The sequence below is a fragment of the Brienomyrus brachyistius genome, chromosome 13 (assembly GCF_023856365.1).
Source record: "Brienomyrus brachyistius isolate T26 chromosome 13, BBRACH_0.4, whole genome shotgun sequence".
In the NCBI taxonomy this organism is placed as follows: Eukaryota; Metazoa; Chordata; class Actinopteri; order Osteoglossiformes; family Mormyridae; genus Brienomyrus; species Brienomyrus brachyistius.
The window spans coordinates 10738594-10758509 of NC_064545.1; the positions used below are offsets into that span (position 1 = coordinate 10738594).

Below are 19916 nucleotides of genomic sequence, written 5' to 3' on the forward strand. Positions count from 1 at the left end.
CAGTACAAAGACATTCAGTCTGGAACTGGCCAAGGATTTTAAAAAGAGAGTTGTATAGCGCTGACACCTAGTAGGAAAAATGTACTGTAGAAGTTAAAATGCGTGGGCAAGGCCTTAAATAAAAGTTCTAGAATCCTGACAAAATGTTACTTTACGTTTTACGTATTGAAGATCCTCAGCCAAGCGGTGGTCCACCGAATCTGCCAGGGTATCCATATAGCTCTGAAAGCCAAGAGTAACTTTAATAAACTTTATTGATTTTAGCGGGAAATGTAATTTATGCTTTGAGTAAAAAAAAAAAAAGTACAATATATAATTTGGTATTTTACTGTTTTCTTGTCATCATTATTACGTTTTTAATAATCTTCACCCATTCAAATTTGTATCTTTTTAACAGATAGCATTGTGTGTTTCATAACTTATAAGCGTTAAATACTTTATTTTAACATTACTTTATCCCCAGTGAAAGTAAAGGTTTGATAATATTTTACTACACGGCCCAGTAAAGAAGAACCATTTCTATGTACATACGTCAGACTGAGACGCGCGTTTGTTTAATGCCCGTTTCCGCTCAGTGTTCAGTCTTTTTCTGTTCCTTTTTTCCTACTCTACTCTCACTCCTTGCAATCCGTGGGCTGCATCACAGCCTACTGCTTATTATATGATTTATCTTATAAATATTTAAAATTACTTTTGTATAAATTCCATCCATCCATCCATCCATCCATCCATATTACAACAGTTCATCACCATCAGGATCTTAGGGAAACTATCACAGGCAGCATGGAAACAAAACAGAGGTGCACCCTCAAAGGGGTCTATTACAATAAATTACTATTGCATATAATATTTAACTATTGAATGTCACGCCCGGCTCGTACGATCCTCGTGTTTGCCACGCCCCCCTGATTATCCACGTGTGCTTCCCCGATCGTACCCAGCTACACCCTGTTATTTTGCTCTGTCTTGTCTATTTAGTCCACGTCTTGTCCTATCTTGCGGTCCGTCATTGATGTTTTTTCGCGTCAGTGCTAGTGTTCCGTCCTGCCCTGGCCGTACCTTTAATAAACCTCCGTTTTCCCCGTATTTCGCCTCCCTGCCTGCCCGTGCGCTACACCCGCTTAACCAGCGAATCAGTGAATACCGAGTATAATGAGACATTTACCAGGTTTAAAAGAATAACCAGTTTTATGTTACACACATAGTCCCTCTATGATAAAATATATATTTTTTCTGTTTATCGTTATCTGATTTAAGAATTGAGTTCTTGTATCTAGAAAATAAGAGTATGGTTATGTTCAGTGTTTTCAATAAAGAGATAAAAACAACGGAAATGAAAAATGTATCATTATTTTCGTATCAGAAATGATGCTTACACAAAACATGAATCATTTTTAAAGACATTTGCTATATTGCCACAGTTTCACAAATGACAAGTTGGTATGTACAAGTTTACAGAAAGAGGCAACAGTGTCCATTTCCACTGTCAAACCGGGATCACAGAGGACAGGAAAACCAGCCCTGATCCCACACACTCACTCAGACAAAGAACAAGTAGCTGTAACATTTGTAGTACCTGCCACAAACACCAGGCCCCAAGTACGCCCCCAGTCTACACATTCCGGAGAGAACTTCATGGTGACTTCAATGTTACTAACTCAGTGCCATGAAAGTGCACATTTAAGGGTTTACATGCCTTTATGGGACAGTTATTTAATTTCCCCATTGTTATTGTACAGCTAAAAAAAAAAAAAATCAAAAATACTAAATTCTAAATTGCTTTGAGTTGGGTGCAAAACAAAAACAGTTATAGTCAGACAAGCTTTTAAAACATTAAAGATTTTCCCAAATATTTCCATTCCTACATGTTCAGTGGTCCTGCAGTAGAACCACATAATTATCTCAGCTTTAAATTCAGTTTTTTTTTTTACAGGACAAATTTCATTAATCAAAGGAAATTTCAAATCCCTATTCATGATTAAACCTAAATCAATCCGATCTCTGTTCATTTCCATCTATCCTGCTTATCCCGGCTGCTTTCTTTCGTTAGTAGGAATTCAATTAATGTGGAAATGGGAGCAGTTAGAAAATCAAAATGTCACATGAGGAAAAACACAACATTTTATACAGGCAAAGAGAAACTACCATGTCAGCTCATCTAGTCCAGAGCATAAATTCCCAGCATGCACCTGGTCTGACACTGAGAACTTTTCATTAAAGAATTTTACTTCTTCAATTAGCAGTTGACTCAACCGGTGACCAACACACAAAAGAAAATGGTCGCTATCAATGTCCTAGTACTGTCACAGACAATCAAAAGTCTTGGAATTACTATTATTGTATTGTGTTATATTCTGTTCTTTATGTGACTTCTAAATGTTTTACACTTTACCTACATATACAGGTTTATAGTACACTGAACGTTTTTTTCTAAACGTCTTCCTTTAGGTTACAAGAGCGTCATCTCTCCCAGACTTTCATGCCATTTGATACCAGGTTTGTCTCCTTTTCCACTATGCTGTCTGCTCCTCAACACCACAGTCCAGGATTTCAGCTGTCGATGAGATGCCTCTTTCATTACACGCTCTAACATTCTGTATGTGCCTAATTTTCTCCAGTCAAAGGCAACCAAAGGCTGACCCTCCCTCCCAGCTCACAACCATCTTCCATTAATGAATAAAAGGCCAATGTGTGAAAAATTCAGTCAGGTAAACAGGTCAGTCTGTGCTGGGTTCTTATATGAGAGATCAGTGATGCTGCATTACACATCTTGCTCTATCTCTGCTGTTTTCTGTTTAGTGGCTTTTCCTTCACCTACTTCCCCCGCTTTCCTCACCACCTTTGGGCTAGACGTACTCTTCCTGGCGGTCTGGGGGCTATGTGAGCCTTTTCTCTGCTGCTGGGGGCTTGACGTGCCCCCCATCTTGCGGGCGATCAGGGGGCTTCTGGAGGGCTTCGTCTTGGCAGACTGCTGCATGGAGTCCGTGGACCGGAGGGTCCTTAGGCCGAGAAGGCCGCAATAGTAGTTACACTGGTGTAAGGAGGGGAACTGCTCAAAAACCTGTGGGGAAGCCTCATCTGACAGGCCCTGGTACCTGCAACACAAAGACATCCTTTAGGGGCTTATCAATTCTCCCCCAGAGCAAACAGAAAATTCAATAAACGGTCCTCTGAAAATGTCTGGAATGCCTCTGCAATTGCTAAAATAATGGTGATAATACACTATGATTATTCATTATTGTCCCATTAGAAATATGTGACATAATTATATTTTAACTACAGTATACAGATGTTTCCTCTGTAACGGGGGGCCCCAACATGTCACACGCGTGTGATGATTGCGCTTTGAGCCTTTCTAAGGTGCACGTTTAAAACTCACAACAAGCAGTGCAAATTAAATCTGACAAACTAACTGCGCTCAATAACCCTGTATTAATGACATCAAGTACACAGATGTCCCTCCCCGTTCCAGCAGATGACCAATGGGAAATCATCTGTCAAAAGTTATGTCATTTGGATTTAAGATGTCTTTTTCTAAAATGTGAAGCATGTAATATTATAAGTTGGACACCCCGCAATAAAGTATTGTATTGATTTATTTTTTCCTGAAGACATAAGAAAATGTGCACCATATCATCAAAAATCTCAAAAGTGTGCCAATGATGCATAAAAATAATAAATAAAAATTAAAAATCTGTATTAAAAACAAGATTTACCCCCTTGATTTGGTGGCCACTGAAATATTTGTGATCTTCATATCAACACCTGCAACACAGAATACAGGGATTTTAGCCAAAGGACGGCTAGCTGGGAGAGGTGCCCTTGGGCGAGCATGTCGGGTCGATCAGCCTGTTCTACCTTCTAGCTGGGTGACCAGCAGGTTGCCGCTGGTCCACTGGTGGATCCAGTGCTGAAAGGCACAACACTTCTGCTCCGTCTCGGATGAGTTCCTCATCACAAGCCTCCCGGTGCTGTCCTGTCGGCAGTATCTCACGTACGTGCCCTGAAGGTCAATCTCCACTGTGGCGTAGGGGACCATGTTGGCAGGCCGGTACATTAGATACACAGGATTCACTCTGCACAGGTCCAAACAGACAGAAGAGCATCAATTTCAGGACCTAACTGAACTGTATAACAGCAATAAAAATGAAATTGTGAATGAATCTGGTTACTGTTTCAGGTTAATACTTGGTATTTATCCTTAATTATTAGTTTTATAGTTGTATTTTTAAATTTGTCTCCATGACACTAAAACTTGTATCACCATCATTTGATCATCGGCATTGTCACCATACTCACTCCAACGAGGGGCCGAAGCTCTCTTTTGTTCTTGCCTCTGCAGCGAATATTTTGCAATACTCTCGCACCGTGTTCTGTATCTTACACTCCTGAGAGGGAGAGAGGGCTCACGTTCACCCAGGTTTGAGGCAAGATAAGGCAGGCGGCCATGGATTTGCCTTTCTAAGGATCTCTCCATGTGGCACGGTCGAACACAGGCGGACCCCTCGCGCGCTAAGTGGTCATGCTAGCCAGAGTGGGGAAGAAGCAGTTCTGTAAACCACCAAGATATCCACCAGATTTTACAAAAGGTTTTGCATAATGGCTTATAACAATAATGGCTTCCTGAGTCTGAACAGCAATAATTACCTTCACCGACATCAACTGAGTTCTGCACGAACACTTACTCTCTTCCATCCTGATATCCAGCTCATTGTCATACTTTGTTTTAAAGCAGTTATCCTCTCCTCCACTTCCCCTGAATCCAATTCTGACACACGTATAGTACAAAAAACTCAACACTGAGCTCAAGGCCACAGCTAATAATCACAAAATTAAAGATTCAAACCTTGTTTGAGAAGCTTATGGGATTCAGAGGTGAGTCGATCAGACCAGTAGCTATTATATATAGTCAGTTATATACAGTGAGGTACATACAGTAAACGTTTCCTCTTTAACTTGTGTTGTCGTTATATCATACAGTAAATGAACTGCTGGGCTCAATTTGTTTCTGGAGTTTAAAACAACAACACCCTGATCCCTTTCGTATTTAAAGACCGTGATCCCAAGCCTTTTTTATCTTCTGATCTTTTAAAAGCTATTAAAAGGTGTAGAGCAGGTGATGACACATTGACTGATCCACACATCCCGAAAGTAGAATGCCAATTTTAGCACCGTAATTAATCTATATTCATTCCTACTTCATTGAAAATTATGAATATAATTCATCAATCAGATTCAGATGGAGATCCCCCTTACTGTGCAGGGCTCTCATAACTCAGATCGTATTCCATGACGCTGACCTGCTTCGTGATCTCCACGTTCCTCTCGGTGAGGGCGTTCTCCTCCTGGCTCCCGTAAGTGATGGGGTTGCGCACTTTGAGGATGCAGGTGTTTCCCGACACAAAGATGGGCTCTAGGCCATAAATGGCCTTCACCCGGCTGGTCTTGCGACCGCAGCCCTCGCCCACATTGGACTCCTCATTCATGATGCGCCCAAATAGCTTGGCACCCCAACACCCGGGGTCTGCCAGGCCTTTGGCAAACAGTAACGGGGTCATTTCCACCTCCTCTCCAACTGCAGTACACATGAGACAACACAATCTCAGGGCTCAGATAGAGTAACAATGTCCCGTTTGACCTGGGCTTACTGTTCAGAAAATACTTCAGGACGTGAAAATCTGTTTACCTTCTACATCTTCCCTGAAGAAGAACTGAGACAGTACTGTAATAAGCAAGAGACAGTCAAATTAACCTCTGTATGTCAAAACAAGAAGCACATGCTGATTGGTTTGAGGAAGTCGTACTATCTGCGCTGAGTAGGTAGTCCGTGGAGTCGCTCCCGTACTCGTTCTTTATGGAGCAGCCATACACACCACAGTCCCACGTGTTCACCTGCACAATGGCCAGTGCCAGTGGCCTCTCGTCACCTGCACTGGGGAATCAAGATGAGAGAACCAGTCATGTTCCAGTACGATTCAGCATGCTACCCATTCCTGTCCTCCAGGGGTCGCTGGCGCACAGGAGCCCACCAGGAGCATGAGCTTTTAGCTGACACAGCAGCCCACAGAACAGATTTAGATATTAACTAGAGCCGCCAGGCTGGGATGGTGCAATCAAGTAGCATTGGTTTACATGGCCTGGGCATGTACCTCTCAGTGTCACCGATGTGGGCTTTCATAGTCACAAGGCCAAGAGGTTGCAAACTGCAAATAACTGTGAAACACCAAGAGCCTGGGGATACACATAAAGCTTACTGCAAAGTTTTCGATGCTGTAATAGTGTCTATCACTTGCCTTATAATACTATTCCATTCTATTTGATTTGATTTGATTTCACAACATGACGTCGGCTCAAAGCGCTTTACATTATCCCCGCCCAAAGCCCCCAGTGAGCAAGACGACAGTAGTAAGGAAAAACTCCCTAGAAGGAAGAAACCTTGGGAGAAACCAGACTCAAAGGGGGAGACCAACCTCCAGGGGCCGGCAGAGGAAATGAATGACTGCATTGTTGCATGATATGACAATGCAGGTTTCAAACATCATTTGAAAAAAATCTAGCGGAAAAGCAAAACACAGATGTTCCATTAGGAAATGAACACACACACACACACACACACACGTAGGGCACACCTATGGGAAAAATGCTAACGCTAACTATGACAACCATAACCCCTTAACCCCCACCCTGCCCTAACCATAACCATAACCATAACCATAACCATAACCATAACCATAAGTAACCAAGCAAAATACAAGAGTTTTTGCATTAGTTTTTTCATAGCAGTCACTGATTTTTATAAAATAGAGTTTCCCCTTATGGGGACCGGGAAACATTGAGTCCCCATAAGGATAGGTATACATGCTCGCACACACACACACACACACACACACACACACACATCCTCCAGGAGTGAAATGTTGCTATTGATGAGCATGCTGACTCTACAGCTGGGGCAGTTTTATTGTGGGTGTAGATCTTTTGGTCGCTTCAGTTTTTACCTCCTCTTCACCTCGGCGATCTCCACTTCGTCTCTGTACCACTTAATAGTGGAGTCGCTGAGCACATTGAAGAACTGGCACCAAAGCTTAAGGTGTCCGGAGGCATCAGAATAGAGCTCTCCTCTAATCTTGCGGATAACCTGTGGAGCTGTCATGAGAGAGACAAACTTCTCACTTTCCGTCTACTATGTCCATGAGTTTCAGTTCCTCTTTCCTTACAGGTAAAAGTTTGGCATTCAGTGTCAAAAGCAACCACTTAAAAAATTACCTTTGAAGGGGTTTAGCTTCTCCTTCTCTGCTGGTCTGGTATCAGTCTTAGGAGTTTCAGTTTCCCTGAGTGTCTCCTCGTGGTTTTTGGGTACCTCAAGGGTGCTTCTCCTGCGACTCAGGAAAGGGGAGCGTCTCTCAGTAGGAGGAGTGTTCTGGCCAGTCGGAGTGTGCAGGGTGGATCCTCTGCGAGTTTGGGGAGGTGACCTGCAGGAGGGCTCCTGCTCCTTCTTCCCTGGGGCTTCCTGCTCTTCTGCCCCGTCAGGGTCCTCTCCTTTAGCTTTGTGGGCAAAGATCTTCCTACGTGCCCCAGATGCTAGTTCCTCTGGGGTGGCTGATGGGATGCCGCCCAGGCTGTCCCTCCTCCTCATTTTCGGGCTGCTCTCGCAGGACGGGATGGCGGATGGGGTCCGTGATGGCTCCGTGCTTTCCAGTGGGATGCTTTCAACCTGAATTGCAGGGACCCCAGATCCCTGCAGAGTCCCCAGATCATCAGCTCTCTGAGAAGCAAACCGCCGCAAAGTTGTGGGACTCAACAGAGGTGTTTTGAGGTTGGTAGGACTGAGCACTTCAACTGAAGACTTATCTGTATGGAGCTCATCAAAAATAGACCTCGAGTCCACGGTAGCTTCTTGGGGTACTTTTGCATTGTCTGGAGCCAGTGTAAGTTTGCTGTGGAAGTCATCTTTTGCATCTATAATCTTCTCAGTATTATGTGGCAGTACTGAAGTTATTAAGGCAGAACTAGGCTCAGAGATAGTGTTACTGAGCAAAATAGGATCTTCGAAGAAAACATTTATAAACGGCACATTATTGCTGTTGCGTGTCTCAAGTAGCCTTTTATCTTCCATTCCGTCTTTTTCACCTTGCTGTGTTATTTCTGGTTTGTCTTCATTTGATAGTAAATGTGCTACATCATTCCGCATGTTCTGTAGGTTGGCAGCAACATCAGGGGCCACTGGAGCAACCAGTACATGACTCTCCTTTGCCACCAGCTCAGAAACTTCCCTCTCCTGTCTCTGTAAATGGGACTGATCTGCATCCTTAGCTGTCGACAACTTGTTTTTGGTTTCCATCACAACGTCTACCTTGGGAACAATTGCAGACAATTCTGCTTCAGGTGCTTCAGGTATAAATAGGTTAGGGGAGACTGGATTTAGATTATCGCTTTCATGAATAACTTTAATCTGGATTCCTGTGTCTTTCACCTCATTTTGGATGGTTTCTTCTACATGTTGATGAATCTGAGGTGTCAGCTGCAAAAATACTGGTGTCTCCATAAAGTATCTAGTGCCCAGTTCATCACCATTGATGGCAGTTTCCTTTATTTCCATCTCATTTTTCCCATCCCCAATGGAGACACCATCTCCACGGGTTTCAAACATATTATTTGCATTTTTGTCTAGACCCTCGTTAATATGAAAGTCCTCCCTGTCAAGAAGATCCGAGGTCACGCGGTTATTTACAAGATCAGTCTTCAGTGGCTCTGCTGTTGGCTCAGAATTATCTGCCACTTCTTTGAAATACACTGGCGTGCTCTCTGTCTGCTCACTCGAGGCTGACAGGACACCCCCACGCGATTTATCCGTTTCCATCTCTTGGACTGCGGCCCACTTTCCTGTTGGAGTGACCTCTTGCATCACTTGCACGGCCAGTTCCATCTCACTGGACCCATGTGTGTCGTGCCCTTCTGTCGGCAATGGGTCATGTAGAACCTTGAGACACAAACAAACAGTATGTACTAGAACGCTGTAAAACACTGTAAACAAATACATTGCACACATTGATGATGTCATCTTGATTTAAATCTTGTTTTCCTGCTGGACAGATGCATGTTGAGGTTAATGTGAGTAGCTGCATTTCATACATATATAACAAATATTTGAACAACATATGTATAATTTTATTAGTGTCAGATGGGATTATTTTATGAATTGCTAGTTGAAGAACAGTATATATAGTCAGACATTATATAATGGTCCTAGATATTTAGTATGTTTGGCTGGGGAAAGTTTTGACAAGTGTTTAGTTTGGGTGATTAGGTTGAGATTGTGTTTAGGTCGGGGGATTGTGGGGGTCTGATCATCTGTCATTCCATCCCTTTCCTTGTTTACAAGATAATACTATATAACCTCAAAATATGCTTAAGGTCATTATCTTGTTGAAAAATGTATAATTTTCAGCACTTTCAACACTTTTGACTGGTACCAAGGGGAAATACCAATAATAAGAGACTGTAAGTACAGAACAAACGCCTTGTTTTTGCGTTTGAGTTTGTTTTCAAGCTTTTGCTATGCTGCTGTTTCGCAACAGATTGATTAATAGAAACAAAATGGAAAAACTTCAATATTTACGACCTGTCATATGCAGATCACATACTGCTCTTGACATCCGATGCACATATTAAAGATGTCACTGGAAAAGCTGTTCTCAAGTATCACAATATCGTTTAAAAGCATTCTCAGTTCCTGTGCCCGTCATACATCTCTCGCACAATCAGAAATAGTGTGGCAAGATGAGCTAAAAATAGCCGGTTTACACTGTTACATGATTACCGGCAGACATCTCTGAGCGATTCAGTGTTTAGCTGCTTCCTCTCTGTATGAATCTTAACAGCTGTACAGTTACTGAGGGAGTCAGGAATCTCTGTCATGGGTGAAGTAGCGGGGCCTCGTCTGACCTTTGACCCCTTCATGTCATTTCAGTGACTGACAACTCACTATCTACCTTTGTAACTGTACCATCTGCCCATCTGCTGAAGCTCAGAGGCATCAGAGCTCCTGTGAAAGGTCTGCAGACCTCTTGATGCTGGTGCTCACTAGATTCACAGACATAGAAGAAGTGAAAAGCCTAAAGAGGCAAAATGGAGATTGTGGCCCTATATATAGTGCAATGACGGTCCTTTTCCACCTTGGCCCCTGATGCCAAGAGCCACTGCAGCTGGTCAGGCTGGCAGGGTGGAGCAAGGCTGGTACTGAGCCAGGTCCTTGGGCAGCATGTGAACTTCCTTGCCTGTGTCTGAAGCATGTTGCCATGCTGCTGATGGCACTCAGCAAAGGTTTCTTGTAATGAAACAGCAGCCCCTCCCCAGCTCCCCTCCCTAGCATGTGATAAATCATGCACAGAAATGGAATTAACTCAGGTGGCCATTTTTAAGAGACGTCTTGTCATCCCTAGTCTGAAGCTTAAGAAGATCACAAAATAGCAGCAATCCAAACTGATTTATACTTCATAAATTTCTACTGATGATCAGTTTGTCCAGCTGCACGTTATTACCGGAGGAATGTAGATTAATCACTTTGTTCCAGAAAGCAAAACCTCTGCCAGGGACCACAAGATTTTAAAGTACCAGTTTCTTTAACCAAAATAACACCTGCTTCCCCTGTTGTTCTTGATCTTGAGTTGTCGAGAAAACGCTCAGCGCCCAAACAGGTGGCAGAAATCTAAAATCTTCACCAGACATTTGACTTTAACTTCTGATTCATGGGATAACATACATATACATAAGACCTAGATAGCAATGAATATATACCCGCCGGACTAGTTTGAACTGGATTCAGCAACATTCTGTAGTGATGCTCACACTCCTTCTTTGTGGTATAAGATTAATAATGGAGTTGCACATGGAAGAACACGCTGAAACGAATACAGGAACTTCATGGGAGGAAAGGGGCAGCTTCAATCAGTTTCCGTTTTGCAGAAGTTAGATGTTCACAAGCATATATGCACAGTGAAGATGTAGTGGCACCCATCACGTGGGCACAGGGATCGACCTGTTGCAGTTCCCTATTAAAGGGAAAACCGCAACATGGGTCACAGCACAGATGTGTGCTCCGTCAGAATTTAAGAATCGAACCCAGAGGCTGAGAGACCGAAACTCAGAGGCACCAGCGTCGCAACACGCACTGCAGGAAGAAACGGTTTCCACACCTACTACTACTGAAAAGATCACACTCACAACCTTTGTGGAAAAGAGGAAGCCGTTTTACAAGCTAAACCACCAGTAGCATTTTTCAGATAAACATCAAATTTAAAACAAAAGCATTTGTTTATATGTGTATTATTTATTATGTCGATTCACTCAAGTCAGTGTTTCTCAACCCTGTCCTCGGAAACCCCCAGACTGTCCACGTTTTTGTTCTTGTAGAGCAAAAACATGGACTATCTGGGGGTCCCTGAGGACCTGGGTGAGAAATACTACTCTAAATGTTACTCAGTGTGGAGCACTGCAGTCCTACTCTCACAGTCTGATGGTTTGAACCCCATTTTCACTCTGCGTGCTGTAGCATGTTCTCCCTCTGTTGTGTGAGTTTTCCCCCATTTATTCCAAATTTCACATAGGATGTAAATGTGCCCCATGTCTACCAACCGTAATCAGGATAAGTGGTTGGAAAGTGGACAGATGGGTGTTTCTCTCAAAAATGATCGGGGCATGCAGATAATGTATGGTTACGAACAAAGCTTATTTCTACTTAAAATAGATAAAAATGTTTAAAATGGGATAGATGCATTTGTAGTAATATATACATCCATCCATTTCCCAAACTGCTTATCCTACTGGGTCACGGGGGGTCCAGAGCCTATGGGCACGAGGCAGGGAACAACCCAGGATGCCATCTGAATATGAATGGCAACCAGGACCAAGACTTGGAAACTGGTATCTACTTGTTTTTCCCATGACATATACAGCTGGTAGGTACTCAATGGTCTGTATTTACCATATTAACTGAAGTACTCGCTCCCCAGGAAGTTCCCCTACTGCAATCTGGGGAAGCAGCATTTTTTTTGCCATTGACATTAGCTCTTTATATTAATGTATGGGACTCTGATATTGACAGCAGTAACCATAAGAGGCACCCATTCACACTGACCCTCATTATGATCAGACTGAGACCAGCCCAGCATTTGGACAGAGGTCTATTTTAAGTCAAGATTAGGGAACGTCTCCACGCTACACTGACCAATGATCCCCCTGATCTTCATTTAAGGTAGAATCAACACTCAAGCATGACAAAAATCACAGTGAATGCCCAAGTTTAAAAAAAAAAACAGACTGGATTCTCCCTCCGTATTCTGAGCTTATTCATAAATCTCTGCATCTTCTGCTGTCCTCATTTCTCAGTAATTCCTGCCCGGTTCTTTTGAGCAATATATCTAGATCAGAGGTGGCCAAATTTACCCACAAAGGGCTAGTGCATGTGCAGGTTTTTGGGATAAACTTTAGGTCACCTGTTCAAAACCAGGTGTAAGGAGTCTTCAATCATTCAGTCCTCTAATTAGTAATCTAATTAGGGAGTAGCAGCAAAAACAAGCATATACAGTATACAGCGGCCCATTCCAGGTAAGATTGGCCTCCCGTGATGTAAATGGTTAATGCAATGAATCATTTAAAAGTCATATGTATTGGGTATTCATGCTCGTCATAAGTATCTGGTATGTCCCAGCCTTGCGAATTCATGTTAACATGTTTGTTTGCAAATAAACGACTGGGGCTTGTGTGTACTTGAGTTTGGGCTTTATGATATGTGCTGCTGGTGTAACTATGTGTTGTTGTCAGTCGGAGCTTGTGTCACATGGTGCGGTTCCATAGACGCAGATTTCTATAAATACCCTCCGAGTGCCCATCGTGTTTCTTTCCCTAGCTAGAGTTGGAGACAGAACTCCTGAGCTCAGGCAGAAAAAGACAGCATGCTCACCGTACATTCCTGCAATGGCCGAGGGACAGGATCTGGCTTGATGATACCGCCCTTCACGGACGCCATAATTTTGTCCTGTTCGTTCTCCCACTGGGTTGAGGTGGCCCGGTTCTCAGAAAGTATTTGTGTAGATTCCTCCCTACTCATGAGTCCTTGCACGAGGCCGTCTGGGACATCAGGGCAGACGGCCTTTGAGGTTGAGTGGGTCACATGAGCGTCAGTTGGCTGATGCTCCATCTCTTCAGGCTCCACCAATTCTCCAACCTCCGCAACCTGGTTAGAGTCCACCAGGATACCATCTGGCAGGGAGTCGGTACCTGGGAGCAATGGGCCGGCAGTACCATCCTGCACTACGTCTTCAGCGTTCTTCTTGCCACGAAAGAAAATGTCCCTCAAAGAGAAGAAGACTGAGGTGAGAGGAGACTGGGCATTGTGCTGTTCCGGCTCCTTACAGGCCACCCTGGCCTTTACTGGTGAGCCTTTGGAGCTCGGTGGCAGCTGCTCCACGGCCTCCCATCTCTCTTTGCCCCTCTTCAGTGTCTCCTCTGGTGACACCTGAGCCTGCTGGGACTCGGCAGCCAGATACTGGGACAGGCTCATTCCTCCATCTCTAGGTTCTTTCTCGGGTCCAGATCCTGGTGCTGATTTCTGGAAGGTGTTCTCGCTGGCTGTCCCGTTAGTAGTTTTGATTTTCTTTTTGGCCAGCGGCTCTTTGGTTGGGCTGCCCATGTTCCGGAAGAACTGGCCACCTTCCTCCTTCCCCGCATCACTGGGCACGTCCACTGGGATATTGCCAGCTGTAGAGGGATACCCATTGGGTATCTCTGCCTCCACAACCGGATGCCCTGCGCCTTCGGCCACCGCCGGCACACCTGCCTTTCGGGGCAGGGGGGGCACCCCAGGGTGTGCCTCTCCTGGGGAGCGGCGTTTCCTCTGCACGCGCTCAGGGCTGCCCACCCTCGGCTGGGCCTTCTCCCCCCGCAGCCGGCTCTCCTCCCGCTCTCTACGCTTGGCCTCGGCCTTCTGTTTCAGCTTGGTGAAGAAGCGCTGGTGGATGCGGTATTCGTTCATGGAGCCCACCTCCAGCACCCCCGAGCAGGACACAATGCCCTTGCAGTTCCTGGCGGAGGCCTGGTAAACGGCTGCATCCTCCTCAGTGCAGCTGGACAAAAAAATTACAGTAAAGCAAGCAGATCATCTCAGGACTGTATATTTATTTAGAAAGTTTTACAATGCCAATGGATTCATACAATACAGAAGTTTCTCAATTTAGGGGGAGGGGAGCTGCATTCTAGAAATGTGTGCCTATTTTAAGCACCCCCTTACTGAGAAATAAAATACATAAAAATGGAATAACTATGGAATTCATGTGTTTCTGACTCACTCGGCAGAATTTAAACATCCATCCATCCATTTTCCAAACTGCTTACCCTAATGGGGGGGGGGGGGGGTCCGGGGCCTATCCTGGAAGCAATGGGCACGAGGCAGGGAACAACCCAGGATGGGGGGCCAGCCCATCGCAGGGCACACTCACACACCATTCACTCACACATGCACACCTACGGGCAATTTAGCAACTCCAATTAGCCTCAGCAGGTTTTTGAACTGTGGGGGGAAACCGGAGTACCCGGAGGAAACCCCACGACGACATGAGGAGAACATGCAAACTCCGCACACATGTGACCCAGGCGGAGACTCGAACCTGAGTCTCAGAGGTGTGAGGCAAGAGTGCTAACCACTGCACCACCATGCTGCCCCCAGAACTTAAACAGAATATGGGGATACATGATGTTATTTTAGAATGGTGTATAATGAGAACTGACTATCCATCCATCCATCCATCCATCCATCCATCCATCCATCTATCCATCCATCCATCCATCCATCCATCCATCCATCCATCCATCCATTTTCTAATCCCGCTTGTCCTATTCAAGGTCATGGGTGTCCTGAGCAGTTGACCAGTTGAGTACTACTCTCAAATGGTTAGTTGAAACAAAACCTTAATCTGGATTTGTACTTTCTGAACCTGAACATTCCAGCCATGGTGCTAACCCATCACAAACCCTAACCCTAACCCATCACATAGCGCACTCACACTCCATTCCACACCTAACATCTGACTATAGTTATTGTAATTATTATTATCTTTTTGGTAATGCTTTACATTAGCTGCACCTTCATAATGCATTCAGAGAACGTTCAGTGCGCCTTCATAATGCATTCATAATGGATTCACAGAACATTCAAAAGTGACATGTAAATATACCTTAACATCCTAATATACCTTATAGCTTTACAACATGATAATTACAAATATATTGGCATTATAAAGGCATATGAAGGTGCAGTTAATGTAAAGTGTTACCAGAAATTGTGTATAATGAAAACTGAGTATATTTTTTATTTATCTGTCTTTTCCCACAGTCAATAATATATGAATTCTTCATTAGAATCTTTCATAGCCAAAAAGCCTGGACTTACTTGTAAATGTGGAGAGTGTGGGTTTTTCCATGGCGAAATATCTCATATTTAGGAAGACCGCAGTATCGATCCAGCTCCATGTCATCTTTGTACCATGTGAGCTCGGGGACTGGGTAGCCTGAGAGAGAGACAACGTGGATGGCATATTAAGCATGGTTACTGCTGCTGTGGCTAAACTGAATCTGCATTTATAATATAAATGTAGTACATAATTATAATGCATTGCAACGTAGCATGTACACATATTTCCTAAAAAGACATACAGTATCTTTATTTTTAAGGTAAGTTTTGTTTAAACTCCACACAGCTTTAGATGTTAGGAAGTCAGCTTCGGAACACACATGCAGGTGTATGTGTCTGAAATAATACAAGCAAGGATTCAGTCAGTTGCCGTATTCACATTCGCATTGAAGCTTAACCTGAGATGACACAGGTGAACTTCACGTTGGCAGTCTCTGACACTGCCCTGGATTTTAAGGTGGTCTCAAACAAGGGCTGCGTCTCCTCAGTCAGATGGGCCATCACACTGGACAATGTACTCCTGCAGAACCCAGGAAGGGTCACCTTAAATACTTTTGTTACAGCACGCCTAGTCAACTATGAAGAAGCACATTGGATGACAATTACCAAATCGCTATTCATGTTAATAATGAGATGGAAAAATTAAATTAAACATACCGCAGTCTGTTAACATACTTACTGTTATTAAAATTCAAATGTATATGAATTATAAATGCTCACAGCAAGCCCGCAATTTTAATTGACTAGCTATTAAATGAAATGCAGTTATGAGAAGTATGAACGGAAACAACTGTAATCACTGGGCAGCGCAGTGGCTTCACACCTCTGAAGGCGTCTGATTTATACAACTGCGTAGAATCTACGCCGTTGTTACGGCGTAAGTAGGGGCGTCAGAAGCTTTTTGACTGGGGGGGGGGGTGGGGGGTGGGAGACACACACTGGCATAAAACTAATATTTTATGTTAAATGTGGAATAATTATGAAATGTGAGGGGGACACGTCCCCCTTAGATTTAATGACGGCGACATCCATGGGCGTAAGTACGGCAAAGCCGCGTGCCCTACACCATAGTCTGACGGGCATCTCCACAGAAATGTAACTACGCAGCACGGCGCGATAGACAGCACACAAGTATGATTATGTAGGCCATGGCGTAAGCTCTGCGTAGCCCCGACACGGCAGTATAAATCAGCCGTGAGGTCAGTGGTTTGAATCCCATCCCTCTCTGTTTGTAGAGTCAGCATGTTCTGCCTGTGTCGTGCAGGATTCCTTTCCTCCGAATACTTCAGTCTCCTCCCGCAGCCCAAAGACATGCACTTAGGCTAATAGGTGTCTCTAAATTGCCCATGGTGTGTGAAGGATGGAGCAGAACTGTGTAATTTTTACTGACAGGGGCAACTGAAGTAACACATTATACAAATACAGCCGTGGAAAAAATTAAGAGACCACGGTCCAATTTTTTGTTTCTCATTTCTCAGTTTATGGGTGTGTGTCTGTAAATAATATTTTTGTTTTGCAAACTGCAGCCTGGTTCATCTCCATTTTTCATTCCTTGCTTTTTGGGACTTCAGTCCTGCTTCTAGGACCTTGATATGAACTGTCCTAGCAGTGCACTTCACACCTGCACTTAATGTTTCCCATTCCTTTTGAAGGTCACTTGATGTCATGCTATAATTCCTGAGAAACTGTCGGATAAGTTAACGGTCATCTCTGGCATTAGAAATTTGCTTCTGCCCTCTACCTGACTGGTTTCTGGTTGTTCGCAGTTTGTCCTGCTTCACCTTATTCCTGTGTGCTGCTGTCTTGGAAATTTTGAACCTGGAATCAACCTGCTGCTCAGCGTAGCCTTCTGCCAGCAGAACCAGGATTAAACCAGGATTTAAAAATGCAGATTTATTTAAAAACATAGAGTGGTCTCTTAAATTTTTTTTCATGGCTGTAAGTGCTCAAGAAAGATCACAAGCTATAGATGTGTTTGTAAATATTGTCTTCATATATTCATAATACCAGCATTTCATAATATCGATCCTCATCCTTATCTAGAACAGCATGACACAGAGCCTGGATCTTACCCAAGTGATCACAGGAAAGATGGCAGCGGATTCCCTGCATGGATGCAGACACTCACACACCGGGGGCAATTCAGGTACTCGGGTTCACCTATATCACATTATTTTTTCTCTGCGGGGAGGAAGCTCACACACCCACAGGGGAGGGGCATATAGACTCCACGCACATTGGGCTGGGAGTCACATGCACGACCCCAGATGCGAGAGACGCTCATCACGCTGCCATTATGTAGTCTGCATGTCTTCATTTTTTTAATATTCCGAAAAAAAATTTATTGATCTCAGAAGAGCTGGAAGGATGTTGCAAAAACAATATGTTTCAGCGTTTTATGTCTGGAGACATAAATGAATTCCTTTGATTATATCAGCCATGCAAAGAAAAGGATAAAACAATCTAAAATAAACTGGTATAATATGCCCTATATAGGCACTGATGTATGGCAGCATAATGTATATTCTTTTCAGTATTAAATCACCACACGATATAGCAATTTTCACAGTTTATGTATACTAGTCTTGGAAATTTTTTAACTAGTCAACTATAACGTACATGAGAATAATAAAAGGGGCTTTTTCTATATAAAAGCAACATAAACCTAAAATTCTAAGTTTAACCTATAACCAGTGGTGAAGTATGATCCAACATCAACGACCCATCACAGGATCACAGGGTCTGCACGCACACGCACGCACACACACACGTGTTCATACGTGCACATACATTGACTAGAGTCCATTTCACAGGATTACCTAGAGGAACCCCATGCAAACGACTTAATCTACAAGCTCCTGCAAACAACCAACTAGGACATGCCAACTCAACCTGCTGAGACACGATATCATACGCGCTGTCCTTTGTCTAAAATTAATATTATACGATTTTTAAATACAGTTAGTCTGTGGAGGGCTACAGTTCTCATGAAATTACATTTTGCTTTCAAACTTTTAACTTTTGCGCTGGAGAGTATTTGGTAACTGTACTTCCAAAAGCTAATTTTAGTGTGATACTGTTTATTTTTAACCAGATGGCCTTCATGGCCAGTTTTTAAACCAACCAATAAGCTTCTGCTAACGACGGTGATTCACCTTTTATGCAGTTCTTCGTAGGAACAGTATTAAATTTAGGGACTCGGTGGAATTATGTGATCACAGACAGCCCATGCCATAATTACCATTTGAAAATATTATTTTTTAAAAACGTTAACCCTGAGCAAATGTTTTTGATTATACATGTCCTATTAATATTTAAATAAACGTCGCTTCAGCTTGGTCCCATGGTTATAATTAACCTAGAAAGTGAGGGGAGGCTCTACCGATTCTCGGGTCTGACGTTAATCAGGTAGTTCCTGCTGTCCGCCCTGACAGCCGGGACCATCGCATCCTCTTCATTCTCGCTGCCGCTCCTCCCGTTCAAAGAGAAGGAGCGGCCGATAGGTCTCCTGGAGCTCATGGTGCCGTGGATCAGCCTCTTGCACGGATCACAGTTTAGGGCAGAAATTCAAGCCTCTTGGTGCTGCGGCTCAGCGCCTCCGTGATGCGCCGAAATCAAGTCCTATTACAAAAACGGCGTCCGTGTTACAATCGTTGCTGGAAAAAAGAACACGTGTCTAGTCATATAAAGTACAAGTAACATACATATTCTGCTACCGAAACAAACAAATCACTTGAAAACAAGGAGTCTTGTTTTCAGAATTTCCATCATCCAGATAAAGTCTCGCATTAACTTGAATAACTTTGCTCTGAACTAATTCGTTTATTTTACACCATTTTTTCTTGCGTTTTTTTTTTTGTGAAACTTACCATTCGTATGTTTCTTACTGTCCTTTGGAGAGGCTGATATTCCGAGGGGGTTCGCAATTATCAATCAAACATGTGCACGCGCTCCCCCAAGAGCTGACCCTATTTATAGGACGCCCATAAATAGACACAAGACCATATCACATTTTACACTACTTGCCTCATACCAGTGTCCTCACTAGAGAGAACTCAAAGGAATGGACAGAAAGCATCTGTCTCAAAAAAAAAACTTAAAAGACGTAAATTTATTAACATATACGCATCAAAATAAAATTATTGTGCATAATTAGGAAGTGACAAGTTAAAAATAACAGCGATATATATTTGTTTGCTGGTACCTTTCTTTCTTTTTTACTGCTTTTTGATTATGGGCTTTGTTTGTTTGTGGGCTTTCAAACTAAAGACGCTGATGATGAAAAGCCCCGTACTGCATAACAAATGTTTTGAAACGATCTTGTTAATTAGGCCGGGATCCTGCCCTTGAAAACCCCTGAAATAAGTTCTACTCTATTAAGTCTACTGTCACATTGGTTTGCTTGACAAACATAAAAGTTCTTCAGTTACACGCTGACCTTGAAAAGGAC

At 43.4% G+C, this 19916-nt stretch overlaps 1 protein-coding gene across 4 annotated transcripts; it reads right to left on the reverse strand.

Moving 5' to 3' along the window:
• Positions 1-1330: 1330 nt before the first annotated feature.
• On the reverse strand, positions 1331-19444 carry alpk3a (alpha-kinase 3a). 4 transcript variants are annotated; one of them, XM_048972479.1, is made up of 14 exons: positions 19336-19444; positions 18849-19087; positions 15865-15986; positions 15446-15563; positions 12962-14123; positions 7267-8980; positions 6999-7146; positions 5805-5932; positions 5687-5722; positions 5301-5575; positions 4300-4388; positions 3859-4076; positions 3717-3765; positions 1331-3095 (listed from the first exon to the last, which is right to left on the reverse strand). In XM_048972479.1, exons 2-14 carry the CDS (start codon positions 18983-18985, stop codon positions 2762-2764), a joined length of 4530 nt encoding a protein of 1509 aa, XP_048828436.1. In that variant the 5' UTR covers positions 18986-19087; positions 19336-19444; the 3' UTR covers positions 1331-2761. The 4 variants fall into 4 exon arrangements, with proteins under 4 accessions (XP_048828436.1, XP_048828435.1, XP_048828437.1 ...); XM_048972478.1 differs by having other exon boundaries at positions 18849-19122; positions 19336-19420; XM_048972480.1 differs by lacking the exons at positions 18849-19087; positions 19336-19444 and adding an exon at positions 17539-18831.
• Between the last annotated feature and the right edge of the window lie 472 nt (positions 19445-19916).

Bases quoted from the DNA above. Each gene is read 5' to 3' on its own strand.
- alpk3a (XM_048972479.1), bottom strand. From the start codon at position 18,985: ATGAGCTCCAGGAGACCTATCGGCCGCTCCTTCTCTTTGAACGGGAGG. The intron at 15,564-15,864 runs GTTAAGCTTCAA...TCTCTCTCTCAG, and splicing joins GTTCACCTGTGTCATCTCAG to GCTACCCAGTCCCCGAGCTC. The intron at 14,124-15,445 runs GTAAGTCCAGGC...TTTTTTGTCCAG, and splicing joins CACACTCTCCACATTTACAA to CTGCACTGAGGAGGATGCAG.